This window comes from Orycteropus afer, unplaced genomic scaffold (assembly GCF_000298275.1).
Source record: "Orycteropus afer afer isolate SDZICR_OR568_19922 unplaced genomic scaffold, OryAfe1.0 scaffold00193, whole genome shotgun sequence".
NCBI classification, from domain to species: Eukaryota; Metazoa; Chordata; class Mammalia; order Tubulidentata; family Orycteropodidae; genus Orycteropus; species Orycteropus afer.
In genome coordinates, this window is record NW_006921780.1 from 6,532,545 (window position 1) to 6,543,831 (window position 11,287).

At 44.3% G+C, this 11,287-nt stretch overlaps 1 protein-coding gene across 1 annotated transcript; it reads right to left on the reverse strand.

Annotated features, from left to right (window-relative positions):
• Positions 1-5,183: 5,183 nt before the first annotated feature.
• Positions 5,184-9,790, reverse strand: MPZ (myelin protein zero). The gene is given in 6 exon segments (XM_007947747.2): positions 5,184-5,477; positions 5,617-5,677; positions 5,845-5,980; positions 6,232-6,445; positions 6,745-6,911; positions 9,724-9,790. Coding segments are annotated over 6 exon segments (939 nt in total).
• Positions 9,791-11,287: the final 1,497 nt, after the last annotated feature.

An 11,287-nucleotide genomic window follows, 5' to 3' on the forward strand; every position in this document is an offset into this window, starting at 1 on the left:
TCAGGTGACAGAGTAAACCTGTTCCATAGGGTTTTCTAGGCTGTGATCTTTACAGGAGCTGATCACCAGGTCTTTCTCACAAGGAACCTCTGGGTGGATTCAAAACTTCAACCTTTCACTTAGTAGCTGAATGCTTAACTGTTATACTGTAGATTTGTTTGAGTTTTCTTATAAAGAGAAACTGAGAAATGGGCAGTAGTTGGAGGGCAGAACATGGGAGATATTAGAATATGTTACATGTAGGAAAATATTCTCTATGTGTTGTAATTTTCTCTGTGATTACCACTTGCCTGATTTTGTTTACAGTGCATTTATAGCCATTTAAGAGGTTAAAATATTTATGTACTTAAAAGCCTTTCCTGTTGGAGATTAAACAAATACTCTTATCTCTTTCTGATATGTATATTTCGTTTTTTCATTTAAACTTTAGTTTTATATATTGTTGTTGTTGTTGTTATGTGCCGTCGAGTCGGCCCCGACTCATAGCAACCCCTCCTTGGGTTTCCGAGGCAGTATCACTACGGAAGTAGGATTGCCCAACCTTCCTTCCGAGGAGTGGCTGGTGGGTTTGAACCGCCAGCCGTCTGGTTAGCAGGCAAGTGTCTTAGCCACTATAGTGTGAGATAAATATTTTACTTTGCTTTCTTCCAGACTTATAGTCAATTGTGCCAATATTTTTATTAAATAATATATTCTTGACCACTGAACCAAAATATTACTTTTATAATAGGTTTCCACATCTATTTGCATGTTTCCTGGACTCTGTATTCTGTTTCACTAATCTATTTGTCTAAACTTGTTCCTGTTATCCTGTTTGATTATAGTAGTTTTATAGTAAGTTTTAAACTGTGATAGGGCAAGTTTCTCATTAGCATTTTTCATGTTCAAAATGTTCCTGGCGATTCTTGCATATTTATTCGTCCATATGGAGTTTAAAATAGTTTGGTCCATTTCCAAAGGAGCCCATTAGAATTTCCAGTGGAATATTACTATTATTGGTAAAGAAGGACAGACAATTGTATTAAATCTTCCTTAATGCAACATGATGTGTCTTTTTGTTTACTCTATTCTACTTAGGTCTTTTAATAAATTTTATCAAACAGGATCTGTACCTTTCTTGTTGATTTTTGGTTTTATTCTTTTTGCTGTTGTGAATGGGCTCCTCTTCTTCGCTTCTTCCCATTTTCAGCTAGATGTCTAGCCATAGATCTTAATAAATTTATCTTGCAATCATATTACCAAAATGATTTATTAGTTCAGTAGCTTTCTAGTTGAGTCTTATGGATTTCCTAGGGAGGCAATTATATCTGTAAATAAAGATGATTTTCTCTTCTAATGCATATACAGGTTGTTTCATGCTCTTGTCTTATTACACTAAATTCTTCAAAACAATATTGAATAGTACTAGTGATAATGGACATACTATCTCATTTTCTATTTTAATGACAATATCCCCAGTGTTTCACATTTGATATGTTCTCTTTTTTATGATTAAAAAAATAATTTGCATCATATTTAGAGAGTTTCTTTATTTCCAGTTCTATATTACCCAGAGTCTTTGTTAGGAATGGCTACTGAATTTTACTAATTAATAATAACAATAATAATAATATACCCAAATCAAACCCTCTGCCATCCAGTCAATTCTGACTCATAGTGACCCCCATTGAATTTCCAAGGCTGTAAATCTTTATGGAAATAGATTGCCTCATCTTCCTCCCACAGAGTGGCTGGTGGGTTCAAACCATCATCCTTCTGTTTAGCAGCCAAATGCTTTACACACAGTGCCATAGAGCTAAAATTATAATCATGTTTTTTCTCTAGGTTAATATATATAATAAATTTTGTCTTGCATTCCCAGAATAAAACACTTTATAGTCATAATGTATTATTTTATTAACTCACTGTAGAATTGTTTGCTAATACTTAATTTAGAATTTTTGTATGTATAGTCATAAATTAGGGAGCTCTGATGGTGTAGTGCCTAAAGCATTTGACTGCTAACCAGAAGGTTGGCAGTTCAAACCCACCAGCCACTCCGTGGAAGGAAGACTGAGCAATTTACTTCTGTAAAGATTTACTGCCTCGGATTAAATTGGGTTATAATGTTTTAATTTTTAGGGTAATTCTGGAAGAAGCTTTTAATAAGTATATAAACAAATAAATTTTAAAAGATAAAGCAGCCAACTCAAAGTGCTCACATGCCAGGTCAAATTGATGCTATTTACTATTAATAATGCACTAGGGATTCTGAAAGGAGTTCTGATGGCTTAATGCCTAAGGCATTTGACTCCTAACCAGAAGGTTGGAGGTTCAAACCCACCAGCCACTCTGTGGAAGACTGGGCAATGTACTTCCATAAAGATTTACCACCTTAGGAACCCAGAGGGGGTCAGAATCTACTGGATAGCAGTGAGTTCGGTTTTGGTTTGAAGGATTCTGAATGATTTAAAAGTAGTAATGAGGTCAAATTGAAAGTTTCCCGTGTAACAATGCCATTCCTCTTCACCTGAATTATTACTTTAGACTTTATTTAATGTTTTGCTGAGGAGAAGAGAAAGGATGGGGTTTACATTGTTGGGAATAACGGAAAATGGGCAGTCCTACATAAACCCCTGGAACTATGCTGTACTTGTGAAAATGCATAGTAGAAAGATTGCAAAATTCTGTTCCAAGGTCCTAGAAATTCTGAGAGAATCTAACTATTAAAACAATCAGGTAAACTGAGTTGATAAAATGCAGGTAGCTGATAATTTTTTAGAGCAAATATGTAAGTAACTGAAAAACCTTGGCTATGCTTAATCTCAGTAGTGACATAATGTCTCATTTGACTTCCTTAACAACCAGGGAAGTTAAGCAGGGCACCCAGCTGCAAGTATCTAATGAATAATGGATCATTTAGCATTATTATTAATAAGGAATCTTTAGCTTAGATATCCCTGACCTTGAGTTATGACTAAGCTTCCTCTTCTACCTCAAAAAAGCTATATAGAAGCTATTAGCTTTTATATTAAAATGAATTCTGATTAATTTTTCTTTTAAAAGAAGTGGTAGACACCCCTTTAAATACATGGAAGCATTCTGGTTTTGGCAAAGCTGGTGTTAAAAATCCTATCTTTAGCCTCTTAACAAAGAAAATAAATGACTTGTGGAAGTCTTTGTTTTTCTGCCATCAATTCCCCCAGGGAAAAATGCTGTGTATATTTTTTCCCACAATCATTTAAGGGTTCCAGGATATTAATGGTGTTCCTAAATTAGCATACCAGCAAACTAGTTCACGAGGTATTCCCAGCATACCTAAAATGGTGTCCAAAACAAAGCAGTGCATGTATAGAAGGGTGAATGGGATTTGTGCTAGTTTGGAAAGTGGATTCCTTTGGGCAGGAGCTAGCAATACTCCAAAGGGCTGACCATTAACATTATATCAACTTATAGTTGACATGTTTCCATACACAAGATCTCACTTGTTTCTTTAAAAAATAAAACCTCAGAGGACTAAACAAGGCAGGTATCATCATCTCAGTTGTTTACAAATGTGGAAACAAGTTTACCAAAGTCAAGTAACTGGATCACACAGCTAGTGAGTGACTGAGATGTTTTGAGAATTCAGGGATTCTGCATTTTAAAGGATGTAAACACAGAGCCTTCCATACTGCTTAAACCAGCAAAAACAAAATCGATTGTGAAGTTAATTCCAATTCAATGCTCTATGGGATTTTTTTGGTTGTAATCTTTGCAGAGTTTCTTGCATGATGCTTCTGGGTGGGTTCCAACTGGCAACCTAGTTTATTTAGCACATAGTATAAACCCATTGGAGCTCTGGTAGCATAGTGTCTAAGGCACTTGACTGCTAACCAGAAGGCTGGCGGTTCAAACTAACCAGCCACTCCTCAGAAGGAAGATGGGGCAATCTACTTCCGTAGTGATACTGCCTCGGAAACCCGTAGTGATACTGCCTCGGAAACCCAAGGAGGGTCACTATGAGTCGGGTCCAACTCACCGCACATAACAACAACATAAGCCCATTGGTTATTTGCTGACCGTATGGATGAGTCTTGTGAGCCTATCTTAAGGTTCTTTCCACCGTACTATATATATATGCCCAAACTATAAAACTTAACTCTTGAAAACAGAAACCAACTAATGAGGAAGAGACATGAGGGATGGGAAAGAATATGAAAAAAACAGGATACTGGGGGTGAGATGAGGGGCAGGGATTGTTCTCTGGAGGACGAGGGAATAAGCGATAGAGGCAGCAGCTTTTGGAAATGTCAGTGTTTATTAAACATTGAAGGACATTTGGGGGTTTGAGAAGAAATATACAGAATGTAGAAAAATCCTAAGAATCCCTTGTGGCCAGGAGTTCAGCCTCTTCCCTTTCTCCCCCATTTCCCATTTGTTTTTCCTGCTTTCAGTTTGGTTGTTTAAAAGCCATTTCTTAAATCTCACGCGGCCCCTCTCCCACCCCCTGACCTGTGAGGATCCACTGTTTCTCTGTCTTTCCCCAAGATCCATGGTCCCAGAACTGTGCTCCAAAAGGGGCAGGGGGCACCAATCCTGTAGCTGAGGTTGAGGATCAGGGGCCCCACTGCACGGGATGGCTCTCCTTTAAGGACTTAATGGGGGTGGGGAATTGCAAAAGCCACATGACGTCATTAGTCCTCAGTCATGGGGGAGGGGCAAATCATGGGCAGAGGTAAAAAAAAAAAAAAAAAGGAATGGATTAAAAAATAAAAATATAATCAACAACCTAAATAAACCCTGAAGGAGAGTCTGATCTGGGTGTTAGCTGAGAGGATAGAGTAAGGGGTTGGACCACCTGATGAAGAGTGGGGGCACACAGGAAAGAGCCAGAGGGTTGGGCTGCGAGAATCCCAGGTGGCCTGGGGGCGGGGGTGGGGCTGCAAAATCAAGGTCCCTTTCTTCTCGATGCCCAAAAGACAGGCACCAAACACACAGTCCTTGGGGCTGGGGTAGTAGGATAAGATTAGGCCTAGGGCTCCCAGAGAGCCAGGGGTTGAATGTGGAGAAGGGGAATGAATTTTGGAATGAAACTTACATCTCAAAGGGAGGCGAAAGGAAGGCAGGGCTGGGGAGCCTGGGAGGAAAGCACCTAGACAGGGGATAGGGAATAAGAGAAGCCTAGGTCCCCGTACTCTGGCAGGGCCTGGAGGGGGGTGCGATCATTTGTCTGAGTCCAGACCCATCATGTTCTTGAGGGCGTTCTTAAGGCTGGTTCTGCTGGGGGACTTGATAGCAGGGCGGAGCTCTGAGCTCTGCTCATCCTTCTGTAGCTCCATCTCGATGACCACCACCTTTTGAGCTCTTTTGGACGGCTCCACCCCTAACCCCCGACCCCCCGCCCGGCCCGCTAACCGCTATTTCTTATCCTTGCGAGACTCCCCCAGCCCTTTGGGCTTCTTCTCACTGGCAGCTTTGGCTCTGGTGTGGTCCAGCATGGCATATAGGACTGGCGTCTGGGGGCGAGGGAGGGGGGATGCACATATCAGTCACGGGTCAGGGGGGCTTAACTGTTCCCATCCCACCCCTTCACTGCTGCCGGGCAGCTGCCAGGGTTCTCCTCCCCAGTTTGTCCAGGCCCCAAGTTCCGCTAACCTGACGGCCGCGTTTAGACGAATCCTTTGCAGGTTTGTGCAATTTTCCCTTTTCCATGGCACTGGAAGAAAAGAGAGTGCTATGGGTTTGGCTCCACCACTACCCGGAGCCTCGCGCAGGGGGAAAGCGGTTTCTTCCTGGCTTTAGCTCTCCCACCCACTGTAGTAGTCTCCGCCCAGATGGGGGATAATAGGGCTGAAGGCTGGGAAGTCACGCTCCGCCCCTTACCTGAGCCTCCTCTGCAGGGCTGCCTGCCTGCGTAGCCAGCAGTACCGCACAGAGTAGAACAGCAGCAACAGTAACAGCACCACCCCCAGGACACCCCCGATCACAGCTCCCAGCACCACCCCGTACCTAGTTGGCACTGGGAGAGGAGGGAAAAGAAGTGAGGGAAGGAATAGGGTCTGCATCTTTCTTTTCCAGCCCCCACACCTATTCCCTGTGGTTGAGAATAAAAGGACTGCAGCTGTTCCCCGCCCATCCTCCCAGAGTCTGAAGGGCACAAGGCTCGGCTTTTGCTTCTTTCCCTAAGCTTTCGGTGCTGTCTTCTCAAGGCCTTGCGCTACTCGTTACTGCCTACTTGGACTCATCCCTGTTCCCCATTTCCTCGCACACCTTTTTCAAAGACGTAGAGCGTGACCTGAGAGGTCTTGCCCACTATGTCCGGTGGGTTTTTGACGTCACAGGTGAAAGTGCCATTGTCACTATAGTCCAGGTTGTGTATGACAATGGAACCATCCTTCCATTGAGGGTCCCCTACCCACTGGATGCGTTCTTTGAAGGTTCCCACCTCGTCGATGTAGGGTTGCCCCTTGGCATAGTGGAAGATCTGAAGAATGAGGCAAAGTATGTGAGAGGACCCTAGTGAGAACAGGACTGTGAAAGCTTAGCTCTGGTTTAGGGTGAGGGACCCTAGGCTGGAGAGGGTGACTGAGGGGTGTGGGTGGTGATGCAGGGAAACAGTGGCCAGGGTGACAAGGATTGCCACTTACCTTGCCAGAGCTGGGGTTATGGCTTATAAAGGAGTTCCCCCTCCTTAATCCAAGTTGTTTTTACTGTTGTTCTTTGAAGCACACCGTTCTGCCTCCTTGCCAGTTATCTGCCCCCAAGATTCCCCCAGGTGCTCACCGAGATGGCATCACGGCCCCCTTCAGGCTGGTAGCGCCAGGTAAAGGAGATGTCATCTGAGACCCACTCGCTGGACCAGAAGGAGCAGTGCAGAGTCACCCGGGAGCCCACAGCACCATGGACCTCCCTGTCTGTGTAAACCACGATGGCCTGGACTGGGGACAGCACTGTAAGCACAGAGCAGGGTTCAGATACACATGTAGGTCCAAGGAGGGATAAAGAAGAAGAAAGATCATAAGGAAGTCAAGAGCTGAGTAACTGGTCAGCGGCCATAGCAAAGACTGAGACAGAAAGGATCAATTCTGAGGCCAGTGACGTCGCTAGGGTTAGTGTCACTGAGTGCGATAAATCATGGTACCAACCCCTTCGTGAGCAGTGCAGGGCGGTGACCTCCCTAGTGGGCGGAGCCTCCCGCCCCGCCCCTCGCGCGGGGCTGAGTGCATCCAGCGCGGCCCGCCGCTTGCGGCTCCGGGTAGGTCCGCCCCTCTCCCTTTGGCCTACGCGGAGATTCTCCTCCCCACCCAATTAGGGCCGAGGCTGCCCTCCGGCCCGCACTCTGAGTGATGGGTGATCCGGACGGCCGCCGCCTTGAACTCTGGGGTCATTTTGGTGTCACCCCCTCTGACACCGCACCCCCTGTGTGCTCTCCTAGTGACGCCACTGTCTGAGGCCCAAACACCTGTCAAAAACAAAAATAAACTCACTGCCACCAAGTCGATTCCGACTCATGGCGACCACCTTTGGGTTTCCGAGGCAGTAAACCTTTACGGAAATAGACTGTCCAGCCTTCCTTCCACGAAGTGGCTGGTGGGTTTGAACTGCCAACCTTCTGATTAGCAGTCAAATGACTTAGCCACTACACCACCAGAGGTCTTTTCTCTAGACTAACTGAATAGATGAGCATAAATACTGTGTCAGGTCAAGTTTTTCAGCAAGTTCTGTAGAGGAAATGAAATCAGCAGTAACAGAATTAATTCTCTAGAGATCTCCCAGAGATTGGATTCTGTCTCCAAGTTTCACTTTCCCTTAGGTCAGTATCAATTAAAGCTTTCCCTTAGAAATGATCTTTAAAATTTATTTATTATAAAATATACAGGCAAAACATATTGCATTTGTCTCATAAACTATTCAAGAAATAGAGATAAAGCTAAAAGTCTCCCTTGACTCTTCCCAATCAATTCTTTTCCTGTAGTCCTCTCCCAGATATAACCACTGTTATCAATTTAATGTGTATCCTTTTCCTAAGCTTTAAACTCAATATAAACTCACTCTCGCTGGCTGTATATATACCCATCAGAAATAGATAGTTTTGGCCTCTGGAATTTTCTATTCTTAAGTACATTGCATTGTATGCTACATTTTTTTTCCTGCTTAAGAATATATGTATCTGAGGGTGCTTTCCATGTTGATTCATACAGACCAATCTTATTTTTAACAGCTACATAGTATTTCACAGTATGGTAAACTCAAGTTTCATGCAGAAAAAAAATAGAGATAACTGGAAAATGTAAGTCTTCTTGCCTGGCACAACTCTCCCTCACTGCTAAATCCTCAGTTGCCACCCAGCCTGCTCTTGTCTGGAGGGTCAGAGAGGGAAGAATCTCACATCCTGCATCAGCTGTGATGCAAAGCAAGGCCCCAATTCCAGAACTCAGATGACTCTGCATGTGAGCTCACTGTGGTTCAACCCTCCTCACCCTCCTCAGCCATTCTGGCCCAGCGCCACTCCCAAGACCCATCCATAAAGGCCATTCCATAGAGGTTATGTGTGTGGGCTGGCCTCTGGGTGGGGACGACTATAGCCCCTTTTGTTTTGCAGGAGAGGGAGGGGAGAACCAATCAAACAGAGCCCCATTGTCTGACCAATGTTGGGGCTCATGCCACCTGCTTCCATGATCCTAATCTCCTACCTCAGCATACATTATCATTGACTCACCTCCTAGAACCCCTGATTTAGAGTCTTCCTGTAATAAAGGAGGCTCTTCATTGGATCTTGTTTTTTATTTCTCCTGTTATAATCAATTATTGCTTTTATCAGCTCTACTCAATGGTTCTATAAATGGGCCAGGTGCTGGGACAGAGCTCACTCTTCTCCCTGAACTCCAAGATTCCATCTACCACTTTCTCTCATCGTGTCCTTTTCTAACTCCTTATCCTTAACATTTTCCTGGGAGGCCCCAGAACAGTCTAGAAGAGTATGCTCTGGGTTTAGGACTCAAGGAACTGATAGCAGAGAACCTTAGTCAATCTGAGCAAGCTTGCCTCCTCCCAGCTTCCCCATTATGCTAGGCTTTAAGGCAATTCAGAGACGGGGAGGACCCGTTCAAATAACTGCTTTGACCTGTTGCTTTTCCAACATCTGCCACAGGCTAGGAAGCAGCTGTTCAATATATGAAAGCTTTAGAAGGATAAGGTCCTAGAATCTCCCTTTGATTCCATTCATCCATATAATAGACAATAGAGCCATAAAAAGAAACCAAGGCACTAAAAGTCATAGGATCTGAGGAATTAGGATCACAAACCTTGGGCTCCCTGCCTTGGATGACACTCTCTGCCTTTTCTTTTCTGAGAAACTAAGGTCAGGTACGTCCTGCATTGCTGCGGGATGAGTGTGGACCAGAATCCAGGTGTCTGATCCTACTCGTTTTCATGTCTTAGAACTGCTTTCTACCACTTCCTAACATAGCTCTGTGGGCGCTTTACTGGTCCCCAACTTGGGCCCAGCTACGCTCACCTCAGGGAAGCACTTTACAATCACTCTTTTTTAACCCTCTCTCATCATAGAATACCTTCATTGCTTCCCTCCAAACCATATATTTTTCATTTCTCTAAAAATAATATCTCCTTCCTGCTCGTGCTTGCCTTTTCTTTGACTGCAGTGAGGGAAGCAGTGAAGGTAGTAGCACTGGATAAAGACCTTGAAATGGGAAAGTTGCTGAGAGACCACCTGAGCTCCCAGACTGAGGTGACTCCACTTACCCAAAGAGGAGAAGAGCAGCACAGCCAGGATAGGGCTGGGGCTGGACGAGGGAGCCCCAGGAGCCATTGCTGGGGCAGGGGCTAGGACTCGGAGCATCTGTGGGGTTGGGAGAGTGGGGGACAGGGAACTGAGCGGGGGTTCCTGGAACCCGCTTAAAATCCCCTGGGGCCCCAACATGAGGGGGCTGTCTTGAGTCAGTAACCAATTGCAGCCTGGCATGTGCAGTTGAGAGGTGGTAGGGAGGGGGGGGAGAATGCCGGGAGCAGAAGGGGCATTGTGTGCTCTGGGTGGAGGGGTGGGGGGACACATACCACCCCATACACAGATGGCTTTGTGTCCACTGGCCTCCCCCTGCCCCAGGCTGGAATGTTGGGGGGTGGCAAGGGAAAAGGACAGAAAAAGGGACACACTTCTCCAAGGGATAGATGGGCAAGGGAACCTGACTCCTAAGACCATGAAAAAAGGATTCCTCCCTAGGCTTCCCTATAGTCCTAATGGCTAAAGGCAGGTTTCCCCACAGAAAACTCTGAAAACATTATAGCCCTTGTTGATCTTGAATATCATGAGCTGTATTACAGACTTCTGGAGGTGACCAGATCCTTTGGGAGTCATTTTTTTTCATCTCTCTGAATCCTGGGTGATTCTCCTCAGACAGAAGCTTTTCTCCACGGAAAAATTTCCAAGGAATAAGTCCCTGACATTTCCCTCATTGTCAGGAAGTTCTTCAATGCCTCATGCTGCAGATTAAGCCCATTTCAATTTAGAGCAGGGCAAGAAAATTGTATTAATTGCCAGCTACATGTATGGTATGTGGATGGGGTAGTAGCAAGAGGAATAAAAATTAATTCCTCCCTCAAGGAGTTCAAATTCTAGTTTAAGGAGGCAGAGGGGGAAGGATGAGAGGACAACATCAATAACCAACTATAATAAATATGGTGCTTTCTATAGTAAAATAATAAATAAATTGCTGGCACTACAAAGGAGGGCACACACAGCTGCAACACCAGGAAGATTGAATAAGTTACATAAGAGAGATTAAAAACAAAAATAAATTTCATTTGAGAAATGACGTTCAGAGGAAGAGGTAGCTGTATCTAGAAGGGCAATGTTAGATATGGACCAACCTTGAAGGTTGAGTGCCATTTTGAAAAGAAAGAATGGGTAGCAAGGGTATCCAAGTAGATAGAACAATAAAAGTAAGGGCAAAGAGGCGAGGAAGTGTGCATATGTGTATGTGTGTGTTTGTAGGTTTGTGGAGCATTGTGCATATTCAGGGCAGATCTTGTGTCATCTACTTTGACTTGATTTGGGGGAACCTGAAGGAAGCAAGTCTGCACTGGAAAATTGGGGCCAGTTTGTGAAGGCCTTAAAAGACATCAAGAGAGTGAGTTTAACTTAGCACATCATAAGAATTTCCTGAACACTTTGGGGTAGAAATAGGAGTGGGAGTGTCTACATGGTTAGAGCCAAGTTTTAAGACAAATTTTGCTAGATAAGTTTTTCATCCCAAAGCTCTTCTGACTGTTAACTCCCTGTTTTCCTCCTTGGAATAACCTGAAATGA